Source organism: Magnolia sinica, chromosome 1 (genome assembly GCF_029962835.1).
Source record: "Magnolia sinica isolate HGM2019 chromosome 1, MsV1, whole genome shotgun sequence".
In the NCBI taxonomy this organism is placed as follows: domain Eukaryota; kingdom Viridiplantae; phylum Streptophyta; class Magnoliopsida; order Magnoliales; family Magnoliaceae; genus Magnolia; species Magnolia sinica.
Genome location: NC_080573.1, coordinates 9,733,808 through 9,758,691, shown reverse-complemented (window position 1 = coordinate 9,758,691; position 24,884 = coordinate 9,733,808). Strand labels below are relative to the sequence as shown.

The window sequence follows — 24,884 nt, the reverse complement described above, 5'->3', positions numbered from 1 at the left end:
ACTTTATTGATGATCCAATCCTACTATTCCTTGAGTTGAATTCCAACCATTGATGAATTTCGGTTTCATTCTAGATTTATCTGAAGATAATGTAAATAAACTGAGAATAAATAACATAGTTAGTTGATTTAAGATGGTAGTAACTGAAAAGCTTTTGAAATTCAAATATTATGTTGAGATAAAAGTAAGTGGAAGGAATTGAAATTCAAACAATGATGTATTTATTATATCCACACCGTTCATCCATTTTTTTGATACATTTTAGAGTAATATCCGAAAAAATGAATCATATTCAAATATCAACTGGACCACACCAAAAATAGCAGCAGAGATACTGATTTTCACCGTTAAAATTTTCGTAGGGCCCACCATAACGTTTATTTTCCATCCAATCTGTTCATAAGGTCAAAAAGACCTGGATGAAGAGGAAAAGAAAATTTAATATTTATCCAAAACTTCTGTGAACCCCAAAAGGGTTTCAATGGTAGACGTTCAATCCCCCACTGCTTTTTTCAGTGTGGTCCAGCTGATTTGTAGGTATTTCTTATTTTTCGTCTGAAGCCTTAATACGAGCTCGCAAAACGGATGGACAGTTTGGATATAACACATACCTCATGATGGGACCCACAGAACTTGCTGACGTCAATACACCAGCTAAATAACTGGTGTGTGGTACACCAGCCAATCCGCTTCCACTCAACGTACCGTTTCTATTGAAAAAAACAAAAAACAAAAAAACGGCGGGAAAAAGTGGCGTTAAAGAGACGCAGGATGGGATCTAATCAGACAGTGCTTGTGCGTCTGACCTCTTGACCTCTTTATGGCCGAAAGCATGGAATATTTCTGTTTTTGTTTTTTCACTTTTCCATTTCTTATGCTCGAGAGAGAGAGAAAGAAATCACCCAAGCCGGCTGCATGTGAGCTAAACATACAGCCCCCATCAGTACTGCCAGCGTGTGACTTGTTCATGCAACGTATGAAAACAGTCGGCCCTGCCGTGTCGTTCACCTGGGGTAGAAATTGGGGCAGTATAGTGTAGGTATATATAAAAGGAGTGATATATGCACATTGATATCCATGTGTATATAAGATATACATTCACCTTAATTTATGAGATTATCAAGATGGGATTTTATAGAAATTAAGATAATCAATTTAATATTCAATTTTTTGTCGTGATACTCAATTAAATCGTATAATCGTATATATTGCAGTGGAAGGGATCATCGATTGATTAGATGGATCCATGTGATGATTGCTTAGACGATAAATGCTTGATCATCCATATATAATGAATTAAGCGACACATGTTACCTGATGAATTATCTATTAGTGATAAAATAATTCCAATTTGGTTGCGATGCAAGTAAGCTAATCTGGTAAGTGAGTCTAGTATCCAAATTACTCCTCTGCAATGCGGTGGTGTTGTGATGAGGTCATGCTAAATATGTGTGCATTATCAAGGACATGTTCATTGATTAGATTAGAAGCACGTCAAAAAAGTGATTAGATCAAGATCAGGTCTTAGAGATAAGTTAGTGGAAGATTGTAAAGATTATATGATAATGATGATGCTCATGAGACTTATTTAATGTAATTAGATACACACCGAGTTCCATAGCTCAACTGGCAGACTGAGTGGAGATACCTCATTTTAACACTTGAGGTCTTGGTATCGATCCCTAGCGGGGGTGGCTAACATGGAGTGTGTGTGATGACATGGGCATGTACTAACAAGCTAACCCAAAATAATAATAATAATAATAAAATGTATTAGATACAATTAATGGCTAGATTTTATTGCAAATGGTTTTAAAAAATGTATAGGTTATTAAATATATATTTTTAACAAATTTTGATTAATCAAATTTAAAGATAAAATCCATTCAATCTTAAAAATAAATAAGTGTACATTACGATTGAAGTATTGAGATTTGTTTACATGCATATACAAATCACAGTATCTAAGTGAGTGTAATTAGATTAACAGTCTAGGCAACTAGTCGAAGATTGGGATAAGTCATTTTTGGTTCACTTGTGAGTTTGGTGCAATGTTGTAACATCCTAGATTTTTACTGTTTTGGATTTTCAAAAATCTTTAAATTTTTTTAATGTAATTAACTTATATTATCACTTACTGACCATTGACACTCAATGATAATTTATACACGGGTGGAATCAATAAAGAACCGCACAAGTTCGATTAATCAACCGTAAGAAGCCAACGGATCCGCCCGATCACTTGAACATCAACTTTAACCCCATGATTGACTTACATAGGGCCCAAATCTAACCGACCCATCACTAACTGATCATGACAATCATAACTAAATTAAAGATCTAACCGAAGCCGAGTCAGATAAGGCTCGGATCTTAACTAATCGATCAAATCAGTCCCGTTACTCTTTTAGCCTAAAACCAACGGTTTATAGTAATCATGACCAAATCTCTACTTTCACTAGTTGTAAATAGTGCACACTATGAACATATCTAATCCAAAACTTAATCATTGCCTACGAGAAATCTCACTACCAAATTCATTTCAAAAATGTCTCGATTTTTCGAACAAGCTCTAGACCGCTCGTTGGTGGGCCACTGGTTCCAAAACTATAGAATAATATCTGTCTTACTGGGCTTGACGTCTGTCGCGAGACATCCAGACGAGATTGTGACTCGGATCGCTCAATTTGGACTTACAAGGACGGGTGCATGAGAAGTGCGAATACCCTAAAGGAAGAAGCAGCAACTTAAGTGAATTGGGTGGTCCACTCTCATACAAAGTTAAGGATTTTGGACCGTCGGTTTGTGACCAAACTTCACACATGGAGTAAGGATATTTCCCTGCTCATATCTGTATAGTCGCAGCCCTGATCGACCATGGCGACCGTTAAACAGACTTCTAATCATGTCCGTTGATTGACACATCCAAATGACGGGCCGATCATATTCATAAATAGATCATTATTAGGGTTAACTATCATACGGTGGGTGTCGACTCCTACGCCCCCTAGTGGGCCCTAGAGCTAGAAAAACCCTCCCATAGGGATAGTATAGTAAAAATCTAACCCATGAGGGCATTTACACCAAATCTGGCACTATAAAAGGGCCTCATTTGGGCACCCCCTTCTCCCATACGAATTTCATGCCCTACTTTGGGGGGAAGAGAAGAGAAAGAGAAAGAGAGATGGAGAGAAGATGAAGAGAAAGATAAGGGAGAGAGTGTTTGTGTGGGTGAGGAAAATCTTGATGCTTGTAGGGTTGGTATTTCTTCAATCAAACCGGTGGCTACTATAAAACCTCCACCAAACCCACCCATGCCAAGAAGCGGAGGTAAGAATGGTATATTTTTCTTCAATAGAGCAACTTAGTGTAGATTTCTAGGCATTAATATTGTCTTTCTTGATTTTGATTTAAGAATTGACAGTTTTACCCAAATCTCTAAACCTTAAGATCTTAAAGAATGAAAATCTCTTCTTAAGGTGCGGACTATTGTTCTTAGGTGGCCTAGTACCAATTTTAATATGAATCTAATGATTTTGCTTGTTAAGTGATGTATTTGAAAATTTTAGAAAAACCTAGACAAGCTATTACACTTTAGATCCTTTCCCAAATCAATATGGAATGATGATGGAATGTTTGATGTTTCTCAACATGATTGGGTATGAAATTGATGATTGCTTGTATAATCCTTGCTCAATTCTTGTATGATGATTCCCCATAATATGTTTGATGTACTAACCCTTGTGTATATTTTTGGTATTAGGAAATATATAAAATGCTTGGTTTCCTCACTAACCCACACATCGCATTTGCACCTTTATTTCACAAAATGTTAGCATTTGCGTCGTAGAAAAATTTAAATTTTATGTTGGAAAATATGAATCTATGATATTGCTTATGTTAGTTGATAACCCTAATTGTTGAAGTGTTATGGATTACCATCAAAATCCTTGGGTTGGTTAGGAATCTGAGAAGAGAGACGGTGGTCCCGTTGGTAGGATTACACTGAGGCTAAACCCGTGAATTTGAGTGAATGCGTATGGGCAACAGTAGTTAGATTACATGGGTCGCTTGTATCCAAAATCTTCTGTCACGTACTCGTCTGAACTCGTGTGGTCTAGTCTACTTACTGACCAACCATGTTTGTTGACCATGTCTGATCATGCCTGAATGAAATTTGGGACACCCTTCAACCGTTGTAACCTATTGATAACCAAATTGAAACCGATCCACCGACTAGTGAGCTGGGCATGGTGGAATATGACAGTGTCCGAGCTGTCGGCCTACACTGGGGTGACGAGCCTCCCCGTAGTGACCGCAAGCAATCCCTTTTCTCAGCACTCTCCATGTGCTTGAATTCGGGGATGGGGAACCCAACAGGATCAAGGATTGCGGGGTCCTGGCCTCGCACGTTGAGGGGCTTTGGCCTCGTAACTAGTTGAGGGTATTAATATATGGGGTGTACTAGTTTTCCAAATCTGCTGGATGAACGGAACTAACTAAATACCCGGTTAACATTGTTCATGCATTGCATTAGTTAGGATTTGGCGACTCGGCAATTGAGGTCGCAATGAGGGAGCGTTGGTCATGCGCAATCGTTAGATAGAGTCGCTCGAGGGAGTGTTGTTGCGAGGGCATGCATCATATCATAATACATGCACATGCATTAACAAGACTAATTAGGATTTTATGAATGTATTGCCTTTCATTAAATTCATAATATAATTGATGTTTGTTACAACTTAAGACTAGTAGCACCCACTGAGTTGATCACTCACTCCCACTCTGGGACGGTGTTTTAAAACACCAACAAGACTCTCCCGTAGATGTAGGTGACGGAGAGTACAAGAATCCTGGCGGCGAGAGTCTTAATGAGGAGGATGAGCTGTCCTACTTCCAGCTGATGGGCGGTTCTCCATCGACCTAGTAGACGGATTTTGGATCGCTAAGTGTTGGACTCTGCTCATCATTCTTTTGGACATAATTTTTGTAGTTTTGTTGGGTAACGCCTTGTGTGACCCATTTATATTAATTTGAACTTATATATATATTTAGCCTATTTCATTTCAGTAGACTAGTTGTAGTTGTGTTTCATGTTTCAAGTAATTCCATACTGCGCATTTAAACCTGATTAAACGTAAATTAGTAAAAATCGGTTATAAGTGAGACCCGGGAACTTGGGAGTCGAGTATATACACGACCCCCAATTTTTAGGGCGTTACAAATGTCATCTCTTAAGGATTATATTTTTTATATTCACACAATAACTTACCTAAACAGAGGGTGAATATTAGGTTTCCTAGTTAGGATGAAGCATAATAATTCAATCCACCTCATTACCACTATACATAAGTGATAAATGGAGCTTGATTTTAATTTAAATTTCTTTAAGATTGAGGCCTATGAATATATGCATAGAATTTTTGTTTGATATACTTCTCTCTTTTGATGCAGGACATGAAATTAAACATGATGTGTGAGATTTCAGGCTTAAAATCACTCTAGTTCAGAAACTATTACACAAATTTCACATCTCATATAAAAAGTCCAAACATTCAAGTAAAGGGGAATCTATACGGGTCCAGGCCTACACAGGCTAAGACTGGACCAATAAAAATTATAAACTAAACGATGCTCAAACGGAAATAGAAATCATCCACACATGCATAGCAAACAGTCTCTAATCCAAGGGATTTCATAATCTCAATTAAAGGAATCGTAGGGTAAAAAAAGGGGTAAATAAATTAGGGCTAATGTAAACTAAGGCCAGGGTTTAGAAAATAGGAATGAAAAGAGAAAAATTAAAGGAAAACCTGACCCAAAGAAAGCTCCTGTGTGCAGATAATGACCCGGAACTGACGCACGTGTGCGGGTGGGCTGGCTGCATGTGTGATGGAAGCCCGCCTCCCCAAAGTGACACGTAAGCCTTGGTCGGACAGGTGAGACCTTCAATCCCTCCAAGTTCGATGACGATCCGACTTAAGGTTGAGGCATACTGCTCTGCCGAAGTTTCAGCCCTCTTATAAGTCCAGATTCTGGAAATTGGCTGCAGGGGGATGAATAGCTACAAAAGCTGGGAGATTCAAAGCAATAATGATGATAAAAGATGAGATATATGGATGGGAGAGAGTAGGGACGGATGAGTATAGATGTGACTTCACACTACGTAGTTAGCCCTTCGAAAAGGAAGGGCTTCGCACCCACTTTAAATTTTTCACAACTCAGAAAACGGAAAAACTACACAAGAATTTTATTTAACTTCAATGAATCAAAAGAACTACAAGGGGTGCCTATTTATAGAGAAAATCCTATACTCCTAAACTCTCTCCATGTGCATAACCTCTTACTTGGCGATGAAGTAAATTAAAATAAAAACCAAACAAAGAAATTCAAAGTGTTCATGATGTTCTAAATAATAACAATAAGAAAAACTTAAAATATGAAATCAATCCGACTAGTAGGCCCCGATCATGAGATCCCATGATGGGCTTTATTTGATTATCGAGCCCACTCCAATGAACCAAAATTCCGTCTTCTAACTAGGAGGCCCTCCCTGGACGTCGTCATCGAGCCGGATCGACGGTGGGGCCCTCCCTCTCCTTGTGTACGTGAGTAGGGGGCAGCGTGCGTGCGCGTGTGCGCGTGATGTCCCCATCATCTTTTCCCTATTAATCTCTGGTCCTGAAAATTTCCTTCCAATGTAAAAATTCTGGTCCAAATCTAGAAACCTCATAGCATGTATGGTGTTCTCTTTCCATTGATGATTGAGAACTAAAATTTCTACTAAACTTTTCCTTATCTTCATGTTGCAAAGAAGTTAATTATGATTATGCATTCGAAGAAATTTCATTCCTAAAATTTTTTAAATTGAAACATAATACAATGCATTTGCTTACTGAAAATGCTATACAAGTAAGAGTCACACACACACACACACACACACACACACACACACACACACACACGCACGGAAAAGGTTCTATGCTGTCGAGCTCATGGGAACTTCTCATGAGGTCGAGCTATCTGGGCCCCACCGTGATGTGCATCGAACATCAACACCGTGCATTTGATGGGTTCCCTTTAAATTATGGGATATCCTAAAAATCAGCCGTATACGGAACTCAGGTGGGCCATACCATCTAAAATCATTTGAAGACATACCTAAAACATATAAAAGCACTTGGTGGGGTCCACTTGAAATTTGGATGCGTCTGAAACTTGGTCTGACCCCTCATCCAAGTGGGACACACATAATAGATGAGCTGGATTTGTGAACCACATCTCACTGGGCCCAAAAAATGATTATGAATGTTTTAATGGAGGGTAGCCCCTCTCAACTTCTATATGTGGTGTGGCCCACACAAGTCACGGATTGACTTGATTTTTAAGCCCTAGGCCCAACATGAAATGGTGCATCTGACTGATGGGGTAGATGTTCAACACACATCACGTTGGCGCCCACACAGCTCGACCTCACGGGAAGTTATATATATATAGGGGTGTGGAACGCAAAATGTAACCATTTGCATGTGCATGTGACCAAAACTGAGATGAAATTGTGAAGCAATATAATCCAATTACTATAATTCAAACATCGTAGGTGGTGAAATCCCACTATGGCGTGCATGGGTGTGTGGCGGGTGAGTGTTTTATTTTTTTTATTTTTTTGTTTAAAAAAAAACGTCATAGTAATATAGCATCAAACACAGATCCAATGGTGTGGATGGTAATCAAATGGATATTTTCCTTGATGATGGGACGTTATTACAAAAATTGAACCTCACTCTTTTTTCTCCTCTCATTTTCTTCCCATTTTTTCTATTGTTTGCTCTCTCTATGCGGCATGTACAAGCTTATGTTGAAGCATGGACCTGCCTAAATTTTGGCCCATGACACTATAACTACTGATTCTAGCCATCTGATCAATGGCCAGGAAAATAGATGTTTAGAGCCTTTATTTAGACTGTCTATATCCTCTGAGTCCCACCTTTGAATGCATTGCACCTCCCTATCAAAAGTCAATTGGATTAAATAATCATTTAATGATGGCATATATTTTTTATATTACAAATGTTTTGATTATTCATTTGATTTGTCCATCCTGTGGGGCCTACCTATGGTTGCCCATCCCTCTCACAGAGTCATTTTGATTACATGCATCATCCTAACTAATCAATCCATGGATAGACAAGGATGATCCATATTATAATATTAGAAAAGGCCTCATAAAAGAAAATCCAAACCATCCAATCAATGGATAGGAAATGGGTGATAAGGTATTAAACTAGAAAAGTTATGATTAAGTCAAAGACAAAAGGTCATTTTGATTACATCATCTTGACTATCCAATCAATGGGCCACCTTTGATTGCTGATCAACCCTCCCAAAATTTTTTTCATCTGATCATCTATTCATCCAATCCATGGAGGAGAGATGGAAGGCCATATTTATTATACTAAAATAGCCTTATCCATATCATGTATACCCACCTTTGTTTGTCCATCCCACCCAACAATTACTCTAATCAAATAATAGCAACTGAAACAATGATGGCTAGAAACATGGATGGTTCATATGTTATGAATATTAAAAAGTGGCGTTGGTCTCGCGCTTAAATCATGGGGACCCACCTAATGAATGGATCGGACTGATTTCAGTACAAGACGAACATTGGGATTGGGCCAATGAATTTGAGGGGTTGGATGTTGGACACACGTGATAGATTGGAAGTTATCTGGTGGTGGACTGTAATTTATGGTCCAACCGGTTGGATTCTGCACATTATCATGTGTATGCATGAAAATAACTAGGATTGTACATGTAAACATCTTTATAGTTAGATTTGGACGGCTGCAAAGCTACACTAGTACGAAAGCTAGGAATCTCCTCTTCAGCAGGGCATATGTTCAAGCCGCACAAGGAGATACTGAAAATGAAACTCTTAAGCTCTGGCCCGTCCATTTATTAGGTGATTTCTACGAGAAATGCATATGCTGCCAACCTCACCAATGGACCGGACTCTTTTTTATTTTTATTTTGGCTTGTTAGAAATGTGCTCTACGTGATGAATGGGTGTGATTTGCCATAGGTGCGCCGAGCATAGCTGTGTCAATCTCTCCTTGAGCGATTGAGTGTATGCACAGATAGAGTGGGCTAGCGTACATCGCGTACTGAGAGCCACATGGTTTGATCTTTCATGAGATCCGCCCCGTTCATCAGGTACACTGTCTCATTTTAACCTTGAATCCTAAAAATGGTGACTATCTAAAACTTAGGTAGACCACAAACAAGGAAAAAGTTTGGATGGGGTGCCCACCATTAGTTTTGTTTAGGGTCCAACATTGTGCTCATACGCCATCCATCCATTCATCTAATGTGCCTCATTGGGGATAAAAGAGTACTACCCAAAATTCAAAGATTCTAAATCTGATCAGGTGGGCCATTCCATGTGAATTCTTTGGTTTTTAGGTACAATTTTATCGGGTGACCCGCCTAAGTGTTAAATCTCACGAGTTCCTTTGCCCGTGTGACGTGTCATACCAAGCGCAAAATAGCAACGGACGTGAATTTTCAACATAAAGAGCCCGTACAACAACAATCGGTGGAGCCCACCGTGATGTGTGTATCCATTGATAAAGTAAGTTCTGCAAGAGGTGTCAACGGACGACGTTTGGGCCCACCCAGCCTATACTCGACCAACACTCGAGGTCCAATGCCTGAGCTAAGCATAGGCGGGCCTACTTAGCAAGCCTAAGAAAAGCCCGACCCGCTTAACTCAACCCAGCCTAAAAATTGATAAAATTCTAATTTCCCACTTGAACGTTCCTACTCTATCCATTGATCAAGTGGGCCCATGTAGAGGAAGAAAACCATTAAAACCAATGGTTTTATTCAAGTGCATGAGGTTCCTAGTCAAGTATTAGAATGGCAAATAAGACAAGCACATATGAAGTTGGGTCTGCTAAAATGACTTTAGCCCAAGCCCAGTCCAATATTGATTAAGCCATGCATACCAAGTCTAAGATAATAGGTCCAAGCCCAGTCCAAAGCTAGGTCCAGTTCATTGGGCTGGTGGGTCACCAAGACCATTGCCAACCTTAAATGGTGGGCTTACCAACACCCCCATTTCCCTATAGGTGGCCCACTTGAGTTTTGGATGGGGGCCTTGGTTTTTTAAGCTGAAGTCCTAACGGAGCTAGCACAAACGATGGACGGAGTTGATGTCACACAAACATGGAGCGTGGCAAGACACAGATATTTGTTGCACGGGTTCCTTAGAAAATCTGTTGCTCCACAGCAACTTGGAAGTGCACTCTCTTCGCAAGTGGAAATGAGGCACACGTGTGCAAGATCATAGCCAATAGTTGCGTGGTCCACTACGTAAATGCCGTATCTTAACAAACTGGGTGAATATGTTTATCAGGTGGGCCACGACTGGATGGTTGATAGAATCTTGCATGTGCTTCGAATTTCGTGGACATGTCTGGCCCACCTGATCATGAGAGTACTCACCTGATTTTAGATGCATGGAACTTTAGCGAAATCGCCATCAGAGCGTGTGTAATACTCCAATACAATACTTCAAATGGCAAATGAGCTGGTACAATATGCTTAGAAGTAGAGCTGCGCATCAAGTCGAGTCGGACTGAGTTAGGGCTGACCCGACCTGACCTAGTTTTGAAATAGACCTGACTTGATCAACTTGAGCTGACTCATTACTGAGTCCAGCATGCCTCACTCCGACCGAGTCCAACCCGATCACAAAGGCTAAGTCAGATCGAGTCAGCACCGAGTTGGGTTGAGTTGAGCTTTTTTTTTGGGTCATTTATTTTTTCAACTTAATTAGGTATTTAGATTTTATACACACACAACCTGAACTTGAGTCTGAGTTATTGCGTAACGCGGATTCGACTTGGTTTGAGTTTGAATTAGGCAAAGTTAACTTAGTTCAGATCGACTCACCCACTCGATTCGGATTAAGTTGGGTCTGATTGAGTCGGATGAGTCGAGTTTACCAAGTCGAGTCGGCCTTTATCCATCTCTACTTAGAAGGACGTTTGCTCAAATACACCAGATATGTTGCAATAGGATACTTCACAGCTTTAGCCTTTCAATATTGATAACCTCACACTGATTTAAACTGTTTATACAACGAGTCTTCCTTTTTACGGTGAAAAGTAAACAAGTAAATGCTCTTGACTTGATTATTTCAATTCTGATAATTTGGCTCTTTGCTTTGAGAGTACTTTTTGGCCATCCTGCAAGTATGGTAAGTCCCATTAAATAAGCGGTTTGTGTCATTGCAAAGGGTATCAATTCCAACTGTTCAAATCCGGACATATCTAAAGGAGCAGTTTGGCAATGTAGATTTGAAATCATGTGAAATCGGATCGATTTTAGTCTCTATGGAATAGAATGGACTTGAAATCAATATAGCTTTGATGTAAGAGTTCAGAAAGAGCTCTTTTGAAATAATTTGATCTCTCTCAAATCAAAGTCCCTCTAATTCCTTGCTCCCAAATGATTAAAAAATAATAAAGCCTTCTAATTCTATGCTGCTGAGGACACTCTAATTATTATACCTGGGATGCCTTCGAGAACCTCTTTCAAAAGACACAGATAGGTTCGAATGGGTCGGCCATCTAATACACAAAATCTTGAATTTTGGATAGTTGAAAATTGAAATTCAGGATTTATATAGGGGGTCATTTGGCACCCCTAAAAATTTAAGATTTCAATTCAGTTTCTTCAAAATCTAAGGTTTTTAACTCTTTTCTAACTCAAAAGCGGACTTTAAGCTTATAAAATCTTAGATTTTTAAACCTTATTTAACATTTATAGCAATTATGTTCCATTTCTTTAAAATATTTACTAACATTCATTCATATACTTAGATATTTCATTTCATTTACACTATAATTATAAACTTTATACAAAAAAAAAAAAGAAAAGAAGAAGAAGAAGAGGAAGAAGAAGAAGAAGAAGCTTTTATCATCATTATATAGGCCACATAATAGAAAACTTCATAATCATTCAAAAACAAATACAAGTTTTTGTGCCGCCTGTGCAATCGCTTATAAAATTATTGGGTTGACTCTAATATGTCACCCTCTTGAAATTATCTTTGATTATTATTATTTTTTTTGAAAAAAAAATCTTATAATGACCCAATTCTACGATTGTCTTGAATGTGACATGTACATGCCATGTTAAAATATTGGAGATAAATTTAGTCACCTTCATCAACCTGTCAGTATACATAGAATAGTTTCGGAAATTCTGGGTCAAAATTCAACTGCCAAACACATTTTCTAGATTTAAAAAAATGCTAAACCCCATTAAAAATCATGGTTGTTTCAAATCCATGCCGGCAGACGATACGGACTTTTGGTCAGGTTGTACCCACAAAGGATGTAGCATGTGCAATTAACCACTACGGTTCTCATTCTAAGATAGTTTGATCACGTAAACCGTCCATGTTATCACTACTATAATAAATAATCTGTTTTCCTATAATCAACTTTCAACGATTATCCTTAACTTTGATTTATATAATTGAACGAGAGCCATTGAATTCTTTTGATTGATTTAAATTTATCTACAGATATATAGTGATAGTGAAAATAATTCATTCATTATTTTTTGCGGCCTTTTGTAATATATTCGAAAATATTTACGGTTTAGATCATCAAAAAACTCATCTTATGGGCCCCATTGAATGGCGACAAACGCTGAAAGCTAAGTCGCGACATAGGCAAAACGAACCAATTTTCGTCCGCTGAGGTTCCCTCAAATACATTATAACGTATTAGAAAATTTTATGTCGGGACGGTAGCCGTTGGATTTCCACATTCATCATTGATACAAACCGTTTATTGGACAAGGAACCCCTTATATGGGATTCCCAAAAAAATAAATTCAGATTGAATAATTCAGCCCACTGATTTTGCAAAGGTTATGTTGACCGTTCATGTTCAAAGAAAAAGAGTCAAACTATCAGAGGGTTGAAATGATTCAATCAAAGTTTTTATTTATTGTCTTCTTCACATTATATAAATTGATAATTGTCATAAACAGTTTGGATCATTGGAAGATCACCAAGATTCGAAGACTAAAACCCGGATGTATCGTTCTGTAATACAACAGGATGTATCCGAGATAACCTTTTTATATAGTACATCGAGAGAAACGCCAGAAGTATTTTCCCAGCGATTAATTATACCATATACTCTGCGACGCATGAAGTTAACATGCACACTCACATACTTTATTCACTTTCAATGCAATTATTTTTATTTTACCTTTGGTAGGCTATGAAAAATAAAAATAAAAATAAATAGAAAACCTACCCCCAACATTTCATGTACATCAAAGGCATTTTTAATGATATCAACTTCCAATGGTCCAGATTCAGTCTAAAAATATCCATCTATCATATGTTAAATAATCATATAATCAATGTGATGTTTTTACGTATGGACCATCAATAGTAGATGCACAATGAGGTATTTTCAGGTTGAGACACGTGCATGCCATGTGATCCGTGAACTTGTGCGTATTCATATTATTTGATGATCTTGATGAGTATGGGATAAAACAACGTCCCCTCAGAAGTTTCTAACGCCTTCGTCGTTTTCAGTCTATCTCTCTCGCCGGCCAACGTCTACAAAGCTTCACTCTCTCTCTCTCTCTCTCTCTCTCTGATTCGATCGAGATGAACGACCTTCTCACGGTAATTGTTTTGCGTTTGATTCTTTTCATTTATTGGGTATTTTGGATTCCTTTAGATTCATCAAAGATTAGCATTTCCACTGAAAAAGAAAAAAGATAAAAAAAAAAAAATCGTTTTATGAGAACATGGCTTATTTATTATTATTACTATACGTTTGGATTTGAATTATCGATGATTTTGAGTTTTTAATAAATTAGTTATATTGAATTTTCAACCTATATATATATATATATATATATATATATATATATATATATATATCATTTATGCGTATTGTTATAACGTTTGTTAGAGAAGTATTTGTTGTGTTGGGGCCTCAAAAAATTATATTGGACCTTACCTAGATTGATCCGGACGGTCCACCTTGTAGGCCACGTCTCCTTTTTATTGACAATTTATCTGATCGAAGGATCTTGACCGTTCAATGAAGATCTTGTAAATATAGGTGAAAAGATTCAACTGTCCAAATTACATGGCCCATGGATCAGTTCGTCCGATGGTTAGTATATAGTCTGACCAGAAGAGCTTTGGACTGTCGAGAAGCTGATGTGGGCCCAGTCTGATGAGTAACTTGCACGACAACGACGACGTTGCATGGGTTCACTGATCTTTGTTGTATACAAACGGTAGAGAGTGAATCTTAGCATTCTCCACAGGTTCTTGTTTCATGGCTTTAACACTCGTCCGAATCTCACCCGATTCGGATTCGGTGGGACCTGATCTGGGTCAACACCTTGGGTCATCTTCAACTCATGCGAGTCATGACTCAACTCATTGTGGATCGAGTTGAGCCGAGTCACTGAGTCTTTTAACCATGTGTTGGGTACACCACTTGAACACTAATTCAGGTGGTCTCCCAACGGCTGGTTTGTCGAGCTATGCGCAAGGGTGGCAATGGGTCGGGTTTTGGTCAAGCCAAGTTCAATGCAAGCCCGAACTAGTAGTTACTAAACAGGCCAAGAATTCGGACCCATCCTGGACCCATGACACATTATACAGTGGCCTAGGGTTGACTCACTTAAAATTTATCAAACCCAAGCCCAACCCCATCGACCCATTTGATTGTAATTGAGTTGGGCTCGATGAGCACTCCTACAATATTGTTTAAGACTAACATGGAGCTAAGGCATATGACCATCTTGCCCGATTAGTGGATACATAAAACATGCGTCATTTGTTTCAGGTTTTAAGTTGGTGAGGTTGGGCCATCTCACTGAGCCCATTCATGATGGGTTATATATATGGGTGGGTCTATGTAGGGTTCAATCCAAGCCTATGTTGGGGAACCACGGAAGTACACAGAGATGAATCAAGCAAAGTACTATCAATTGCATAACCAAGTCAAAAAACAAACAATCTGAATTTTATGTGAAAAAACCCTTGCGCCAAAAAAACCATGGCATAAAGTGACGAGTAATGTATTATGAAAGCAAAAATTACAAGAGATAGAGGTTAATGATTTGAACAAGCCTCGAATCTACTCTGCAAGCCCAAGATATGCCCTTGAAACCCTTAAGAACATATTAGAAAGTTTAGAACTATACTACTTCCCAAATCTCGATTACACCCTCTACATATATATATAAATATATATGGGAAAAGGTACTATGCGCTCGACCTCACGATTAGCTCCCATGAGGTCGAGCTGTGTGGGCCCCACTGTGATGCGTGTCTACCATCAACACTGTGCATTGATGGGTACCCTCTAAATTATGGGATATCCCAAAAATTAGCCGTATACGGAACTCAGATGGGCCATACCATCTAAAATCATGTGAAACACCATTAAAACATATAAAAGCACTTGGTGGGGCCCACCTGAGTTTTGAATGTTGCTGAAACTTGGTCTGAACCCTCATGCAAGTGTGACACACATAATGGATGGGCTGGATTTGCAAACCACATCTCGGTGGGCTCAAAAAACTGATTATAAATGTTTTAATGGTGCACGGCCCCTCCCCACTTCTGTATGTGGTGTGGCCCACACAAGTCATGGATTTACTTGATTTTTGAGACCTAGGCCCACGATGGAATGGTGCATCTGACTGATGGGTTAGACATTCGAAACACATCACGGTGGGGCCCACACATCTCGACCTTATGGGACGGACTCATGAGGTCGAGTGCATAGTACCTTTTCCATATATATATATATATATATATATATATATATATATATATATATATATATATATATATATATATATATATATATATATATATATATATAGTATCACAATCAAAATAGGAAACAAATACCGTACTTACACAATTCTGCGTGCATGCTTGATGACATTTTCGATGGAACTTCGATGGCCTCGAATACCTTCGATGACATCGAGTAGAAACATCAAAACGTTCTAGCAACCAACATCAATTTTCTGGATTGATCGAGCACCTGTCAACGACATCGACCTCTGCTCAATGGCGTTGAGCGATCTGTCAATGACATCGACCTCTGCTCAATGGCGTTGAGCAATCTGTCAATGACATCGACTCACAGATTTAAGACATCAATAACAGCCTGACCCTACCATGACGTACACTGGCCCATTTACTTAAAATGGGCCACAAGATCAACCACTACCTTATGGCCCAAACCCACATTAGAAACAGATCCAAATTTGTTTGCTTGTGGATGGATTTCCATTTTTACAATGAACTTTGACACTATAGTAGTTAGGTTGCAGCTATTCAAACCGTCCATTGCATTGTATCTGATTTTTGTATGGTATATATTGAGAGATCGAATGTTATAAAACTAGAGCGAATGATGCATAAATGCTAATGAGACAATGTCTTTCCTCAGTAGAAAATGCCAATTTTTCATTTACCAATCTTACAGGTCACACATGCACAAGATCCAAGCCGCTCATTGTTAGGACCCCACCATGTGCATGGCCTGGTCGAAAATCAGGCCATTTCTGCAATCATAACAACTGAATATGTGAAAATGTTGGTTTGGAAAAGATGTTGATTGCATCCACATTCAAACCTCGCAGCCCTTCTTTCCTTTTGAGCAGGTCACATTCATGGTGGGGCCCACCGCACACTTGTGAACGGTGGAAATGACCATCAGCTATATCTTAATGTCAGGAGTTCAAGCTAGTAAAGTAGCTATGGATCTTCTCATTTGCATCCATCATGACGCAGGGATGTACGTGGTCAGGTAGATCACCATCTTCCCCTAGGGGATAACTACGAATCCACAGAACTTGGACTCCTCATAGATATACCTTAAAAACATAAGGAAAAAAAAAAAAAAAATAGAAATAAATTCTAAAAATTCAAAAATTGATTGATAAATGATAAAAACGAATTTACAACCCTTTAAATAGTGATACCAAACCTTGGAAGAAGTTTCCGAATCAAACTCCATGACTTACTATAAATAGTAATTTATAGACGGTCATGATTTCCACTGGACTTCAGGATTTTAGGCCAAAATACTAAGTGTCCTATTTGTCTTAACCATGTTATTCTCTTGAGTTTTCTAAGCACTTTTCACATTGGACACAACTCTTAAAGTTCAAAGGATGAAGAGTTATAATCAAACTAAAACTTACTATAAATAGTAAAAACGAAAATAAAATGAATTTTCAACTATCGATATGATGGAATGTCACAAATTTGGGATGGGAAACCTAGCATAGCGGGGTTGGGTGGCTAAAGTAGCTTCTCTTACTCCAAAATCATATACGGTACGTCAATAACTCATTCTAGTTTGCGAGATACGCGTATTTTAAGGTTCCGACGGTCTGGATCACTTCCGCCTTTGATCGGGCCTTCTCTAGTCCATCTTGGACATTAAAGTGTCTGTGACCCGCTTTACATCACATCAGGATGAAAACAAGATTAAGATTGTGAGAAATTCACAAAATACTAATCAGAGCTTCAGTTGTTATTGTGACTGTAAATGGTGCCACCCTCACTTTGGTTATTTCCTCCGTGGCGAATTAACGAATTGCAATTCATTTCAATTGATCATCCAAACACACCCAATAAGGGACCTGATACTTTCAAACTTTGGTGCACACAACTCTTCCTATAATTACTCATTTCAAATGCCAAACTTACTCATTTGCTTCTATCATTACTTTTGCCAAATTGGGATTTTTATGGTTTTCCACGCGAAATCATAGTCATTTTCTCCGCACCCAAATATGATCGAGGGCACGTTTGGATGTACAACAAAAGTGAATTGCACTAAATGGTCTAATACATTGGAAATTTTCCGAATGCATTATCTTCCTTAGCATGCGTGTGTGTGTGTGTGTGTGTGTGTGGTTAAATATATATACACACACGTGTGCGTGCGTGCGTGTGTGTGTGTGTGTGTGTGTGTGTGTGTTACTTTCAAGTTGGATTTGAAATTAAAGTAGATGCAATTTTAGGGGGCTGCTCATTGCAATTCAATTCAATTGTACATCCAAACAGAGCCCAATATATAAAGGAATAGATATAGCTATGATAGAAGAAATTTTTATGTCAGCAGAAATACATACCTCCAAACTACAGTGCTAGTCTATAAGATCTTTTATTTCATGAAACTGTACTATTTTGCAGGATTCCTTCGTAAAAGACCAGCATCCTAGAGAGAAGGATGTCGAAATGGCGAAGGTCTCAGCGAATAATATGGATTTGGGAATGGAAGTTTTTTTTAAGCAGGTAGCACATGATATTCGAGATTGCAAAGAAATGAATTTGATCATGTGTATTCATTAAGTATAAGACCGCTCAATTCTCATAGAGATTTAGGTGATGTGAACTTCTTCCTTCACATTTTCATGGCTATTTCCTTTTATCGTTCCATTGTATTTTAGGTGCGGGATGTCGAAAAGCTTATGGATAAGCTCGCTAAGCATCTTGAAAACCTTCAGGTATGAGCAAAATCATATACAAGTTCACATATATCTTTCATTTTTCGATGATGACAGTTCGTCTATCATTTTTAATTATGTAACAATTGATATATTATCGACCAAAGCATCTAATCTTACATGGTTTTAGGTAGATACAGATTAATGCAAGTTTGGTGTTTTGTAGCAACATTAATTTTTTGGATTTTGTTAAGGGCAATTTGGCCTGTGAACTGAGTCTGTGTGGATGTGACTCTCTAATTCTCCTGGAATGCTTATGCTTCTGTTGGATACGGTATTGAAGTGAATTGTGGTAATCAGTTCAATCGAGAGGAAATGATTTTGTTGGTATTTACAATGAGGAAGTAGCCCTGAAATTGCAAGTTTTGAGGTGAATTGTGGTAATCAGTATCATTACTAAGGGCCTTTTTTGTGTTGCTTCTAGCAACTGTAGAATTGATTTTCAAGAAATAATTCTCTGAAATTGTTTCTTGAGAAGTACTGTTTATGTGAAAAGGTGAATGTTTACATGTTTGGTAAACATGAATGAGAAAAAAAAAACAATTTCCCTGCTAAGGTTTCAATGGTGAGTGTTGAATTCCCACTGTTTCCTGTGGGTTGGCCCACTTCAAGTCTTGGGTCTACCTCATTTTTGGAGTCATGTGCTAACATGATATGTTGAAACGGGTTGATGGAGTGGATGTCGCACGATCATCGTGGTGGCCCCACAAATCTGCAGGCAGGGTTATAGGAAAGTGGCGTCCACTCGGCTTCTCCTCTCTGCCAAGCCCACCTGTGTGTGCAATACAACTCATGTACACACCATATGTTGCCAACATGGCACATAGGTTTGAAATCGACTTCACAGGTGGACCACAGTTTGCAAAACAAATGTATGGCTCTAAAACATTTGGCTGAATTTTTCTTACCCATCCACCTGTTTCCAATATTGGGGCCCATATTCTAAATGGACTAGATTAATTTTAGGGAAAGCATGGTCAGATCAACAGGTGGATGGATTTTATCTCGGACCCGCAAGCCATGATGGTACATGTATTGAGGTCTTTGGCTCTACACTTATGTTCAATTAAAAAACCTTCCAATAATCTCTCTTCGATTTTATGAGTTCCTTAGCAAGTTTGCAGAAGCAGAAACAGTGGGCTAGGCACTGCAGAAAAAAGTATAAATTTATAATGTTTTAATTAATTAATTAAGTGGATAATCAAACACACTTAAAGCCTAAAACATCATTCTTCATAATCAAAATCACAGAAAAAATGCTTCTTTTTGCAAAGACAAACAGAACTTTAGGGCTTTTTTATTTTGTTCAAACCATGGAAATACATGCTTTTGGTTTGCAGTGCAGTTTTCAACAGATACATTAAAATTGTGAAAATGTCAGCCGTCATATGGTCACTTCATTTCCTTTCAGTAGTTGGAAATTGATTTTATCAGCTTTTTTTCTTAGTGACATTGAATTCCCCATTTTGCAGATTATCTTGAAAATGGAAAACAGATTCCACTCCGTTCTTTTGACAAACAATGTCAAACTAGGATTCTGTGGATATCATTTCATTTGAAAGTATAGCAGAAAAACAAACATGTCCTTATTGCAAATCAATTCAGTAATGTATAAATGCTGCTTTCTCACATCCATCTATGTTGCATGTACACTGTTTCATACTTCCAAATCATCATTACCTTTCTCCATTTTTTGTCACTCAATTCTCTTTTTCTTCCAATTTGCAGATTTTGTCACATGTTGAAGAACTTGTGTTTCACTGCTTTCATGTTCTATATTTTGAATGATATTCAATGGTTTTTCTTTTCATTTAAGGAACATAAGTGGAGTTGGAACTATGATAATCTCTATTTGCATATCGAAAAACATTCAATTGCACCCTCTTATAGATAGTTCCAAAGTTTAATATGCATGGCCAGTTTTTGAGGACAGCTCAAGGAGAGATTATATGTGAGGTTATGGTTGTGTTTGGAAATGCTATCATCTAGAAATGCAATAATCATTTCAGTGAAGCTGAAAAGACCAATTTGAAATTACCATAGTATTCGTATTGTGTGATCATTACTCCAAGTTCAACTAGAAAGGAATTTAATTGCAATTTGTACTCCTTCATTATAAATAACACTAACTGTCGATACAATTCAATCATTGCCACTTAATTGAACTGAATGATTGCAATCCAACTCAGGTGTGTTTCAAAATGCAGCCTAAAAGATGCATTTAGATCAATGGATTATTTCTAGCTTGGTGAACCTGTGATTAGCTCTGTTTTGAGCTTGTAGATTATCTTTACATTAAGTTGACGAAACTCAATCGGGCCTTAAAAGAGATGAATTTTATTTTGTATTGTGGCTTGCATAAAAGATCTGATGTAATTGAGAAAACCCAAAAGCCACAACTCAGTTTTTTTTTTCTTTTGCAGGATGCCAATAAGGAATCTAAGTCTGTTACAAAAGCTTCTGCAATGAAAGGTGTAACTCTGTCTTTGCTCTTTTCATGTTTTATGCTTCCTGCAATAGCCCATTCAGAACCATCGTTGCTGAGGGTATTGTTAGTTTGCTTTCAGCAATCAAGCGTCGGATGGAGAAAGATGTTGATGAAGTGGGGAAAATCACCCGCAACATAAAAACAAAATTAGAAGAAATCGACAAGGATGTATTACTCTTTCTTACATTTCAAAGTTATTGGCTAGTTTGAAGCATAGTTCACCCAGCGCGTCAACTCGGGACTCGCCCCAGTCAACCTGGCCAGGTCATGGGCCTGGTCGGTGGGTCAGTTAACCAGGCAGGCCCTGGTCTGCAGGTAACTCAGCCTTGTTTTCCTGGGTCAACTCAAAACCAGCTAACTTGGCCTGGTATCAGAGAGTAACGGGTCATTTGAATGCCTGTAAAGTCCTTAAGTTGTAAAGGGATTACAGGTAATCTGATTAAAGTGAAATCAAAGAAGGAATGAGGTAAATTGCAGGAGGAGAAAAGCTTATGCAATAATCATTTTTACCATTATTTATTACCCACCAGGTTGACTTGGGACTTGCTGGGTCGACTCAACCCAGTGAATGACCGAGTCACGAGCGGAGTCTGTCTGGGTTTTGAAACTATGGTTTGAAGGATAGTGCTTAGTTTTATTAGTGCTGACTCCTCTCTCTCTCTCTCTCTCTCTCTCTCTCTCAAGAATCTAAACAACCGACAAAAACCTGGTTGCGGGAAGGGAACAGGCGTGGACCGGTCGAGAACTGCTATGACCAAGTACATATTTGCTGCTTGAATTCCGCTCTTTGATATTTCTTGCAAAAGCAATTAGAGCTAAACAAGTTGTTTTGATTTTTCCTGAATTGCAGCGCCTTGAAGAAGAAGTTAAAGGATAGAATGACTGATTTTCAGGTAATGATTGTATAGAACATCCAAGCCATTAATTGCTTGGCCCATTATGTGTACAATGTGGCCAAGAAATAGGCCAGTTAACTCATCAAGAAGGCGTATCCATTGAACGTGGACAGTTTTCCATACTTCTTAAATCATCCTTTTATTGTACCAGAACTGGGGCCGCCTAATGCACAGCTCTGATGCATTCTCAAATTCTAATTAGGCATGCATCACAGTGCTGTATTTCCTAATAGTAATTGTTTTTTTCTCTTCTCATCTGTGGATCCATTTTCTTTAGACTCTCAGGCAAAATATCCAAGATGAATATCGTGAGGTCGTTGAGAGACGGGTGTTTACAGGTTCTATTATTACTTCAGCAAACTATCAGAAAAAGGATAGTTTTTTTTCATTATTTTTATTTTCTATTCATTCCTTTCCTGTTGATGATTTTAAATGTTTGGTTCGAGCAGTTACGGGAACCAAACCAGATGAAAAGGTAGGCCGAAGTGTTAAGTTTGAAAATTGTAAGTTGTACTGAAATGAATGTGTTGTGATTTCCTTCCATCTTGTTGATGATTGTCGCATCCTGTTTAGACGATTGATCTCTTGATAGAGACTGGAAACAGCGAGCAAATCTTCCACAAGGCAATTCAGGAAATGGGGCGAGGACAGGTGCACTTTCCAGTACTTATATTGCGAATGATTTTGATTATTTCAATAGAAAAGTGATTAATCAGATACCAAATGTAGTTGTAAGTCTTATTTATGAGTAATGAACACACAGGTATTTTGTCACACCTGATCTGTTTCCATCTGTTGATGAGGAACAAAAAGAGAGAATCTGCTATGACCAGACACCCCTATTACAGGATGCCTGTGTGTGCGTTATCTGTTACAAGCATCAGATGGGTCCCAACATGTCGATGACCTTGGCCAAAAATCAGGCTGGTCAATCCACTAGGCATGCCATGTACATTTATGTCAAAATCTGCTTTTTCATAATCTACTCAATGGGGCCCACCTAATGATCGGCCAGACCAGATAATCATCTCAGCGATGTTTATAATCTTCCTTTTCACTTCAAGTATCTGGAATCTTGAAGTCTGGTTGGGTGGTTGGTGAATATATGATAAAAGTCAAGACTGGAGACCCCGACAGACCATGAGCACAGCTGCATTCACTGATTCCATTGAAGGCTATTTTGTTGGTTGTCTTGGTAGATTAATCTGGCAAAAATCTTCAATGTTCTGATAGTTTGATGGTTTCAGGTTTTGGATACTGTAGAAGAAATTCAGGAAAGACATGATGCTGTGATGGAAATTGAGAAGAAGCTTCTTGAATTGCATCAGGTACTTCATGCCCCATTTCCAAGCTCAATATTGCAACAGGCTAATTTCTTGTTTTATTTCTACTTTTATTTTACAGGTTTTCCTAGATATGGCAGTTCTAGTTGAGGCCCAAGGAGAAGTGTTAGATAATATTGAAATTCAGGTCAGGTTCTGTTGTGAATACCATAGCTGTGATTTGATTATTTGAAAAAATAAAAATAAAAAATCTATGGGCTACTTCTAGTCCCATCTTTGATGCTGAGAGAGAGAGAGAGAGAGAGAGAGAGAGAGAGAGAGAGAGAGAGAGAGAGAGAGAGAGAGAGTTAGTTGGGTGCTTGTGTATGTAGATTGAACTATTAGAAAAATCCGTTACCATTTTTTGGGAGGTCCAGCAAAAAAATATGTAGATTGAACTATTAGAAAAAACCAATTTCTGCAATCTTTTTACTATTAGCTGTCTACCTCTGTAGTCCTAAATTTAGGCGAGCTAGTTTACTGTTTTGAGTGTCATGGACTCGGTTTTTACAGGTCACGAATGCAGTGGACCACGTGCAGTTAGGAACCGATGCCCTCAAGACGGCTAAGAGCTTGCAGAAGAAGTCGAGGAAATGTATGATGATTGCCATTATTCTCCTTTTGGTCATTGCTCTGATCATTGCACTTTCGATCTTGAAGCCATGGAAGAAATAGCAATGGAGATGGTTTTGGACTTTGGTTATAGTTTTTGTTTTGGTTTGGGTACATTACAAGGGAATATGGTTTTTGTTCTTAATTTCCACATTAGAACCAATTATTCTTTTTACCAAATAAATCGTACCGACAATGTGCTTGATACCTAGCTTTGATTGATTAATATAGAGACATTCTCTCTGTTCTGATTGAATGGATTGAAAACAAAGGCAAGCGAGGTCAGTTTGATTTGGGCTTTTTCTATTGTTCCCCACTTAGTAGTCTCCTAATGAAACAGCATTTCTGTTTCCTTCAAAAATCATTTCCTCCATTCTTCAAGGACTGGAATTTATGAAGGTCCTCATGAATCATCTAAAAAAAAATTTAGATTGTGGGTGTCTTTGTGAGTTCTTGATGTGTATGGCTTTCGTTCTTAGGATGTGGGATGATGCTTCATTTGTTGATTGGCATTTTTCGGTGGGCCCACCCAGGTGACATTTCTAGCTGCTTTGTTGCCTGTTGGTGAGCTCGCCGTAGTTTTTGGTCAGTGTATTCCTCATGCACTGTACTCCGATTATGGTTTGTTTGGATGTACTATTGAATTGAATTGCAAGAATTAGTTCAATACAATGAAAATAACCAAACCGTCACTACCTTAGGATTCATACTGATGGATGATGCTCTAAATTGCAATCATGATCCTTGAAAGTTAGCCTTGAAATGAAATGTGACAGCAATTTCAGGGTTGGCTCCTCATTATGAATACTAGGAAATGTTATTACAAGTAGGCCATTTCTCTTGATTGAACTGAAATGTTCTCAATTCAATTCAGAAGCACATCCAAATGAGCCTTGACTCTCTCTCTCTCTCTCTCTCTCTCTCTCTCTCTCTCTCTCTCTCACTCAAAGGGAA

The 24,884-nt window shown here is 38.3% G+C and overlaps 1 protein-coding gene across 1 annotated transcript; it reads left to right on the top strand.

Moving 5' to 3' along the window:
• The first annotated feature begins 13,610 nt into the window (after positions 1-13,610).
• Positions 13,611-24,879, top strand: LOC131239184 (syntaxin-132-like). Its single transcript, XM_058236754.1, has 13 exons — positions 13,611-13,732; positions 18,299-18,400; positions 18,556-18,612; positions 21,036-21,084; positions 21,180-21,268; positions 21,785-21,858; positions 21,951-21,993; positions 22,274-22,334; positions 22,446-22,471; positions 22,570-22,647; positions 23,244-23,324; positions 23,401-23,466; positions 23,832-24,879. Exons 1-13 carry the CDS (start codon positions 13,715-13,717, stop codon positions 23,991-23,993), a joined length of 906 nt encoding a protein of 301 aa, XP_058092737.1. The 5' UTR covers positions 13,611-13,714; the 3' UTR covers positions 23,994-24,879.
• Positions 24,880-24,884: the final 5 nt, after the last annotated feature.

What these genes read in the sequence shown, in the direction of transcription:
- LOC131239184 (XM_058236754.1), top strand. An exon ending in TAGAAGAAATCGACAAGGAT is followed by an intron (nt 21,269 to 21,784) that starts GTATTACTCTTT and finishes CTCTCTCTCAAG; the next exon opens with AATCTAAACAACCGACAAAA. An exon ending in TAGATAATATTGAAATTCAG is followed by an intron (nt 23,467 to 23,831) that starts GTCAGGTTCTGT and finishes CGGTTTTTACAG; the next exon opens with GTCACGAATGCAGTGGACCA.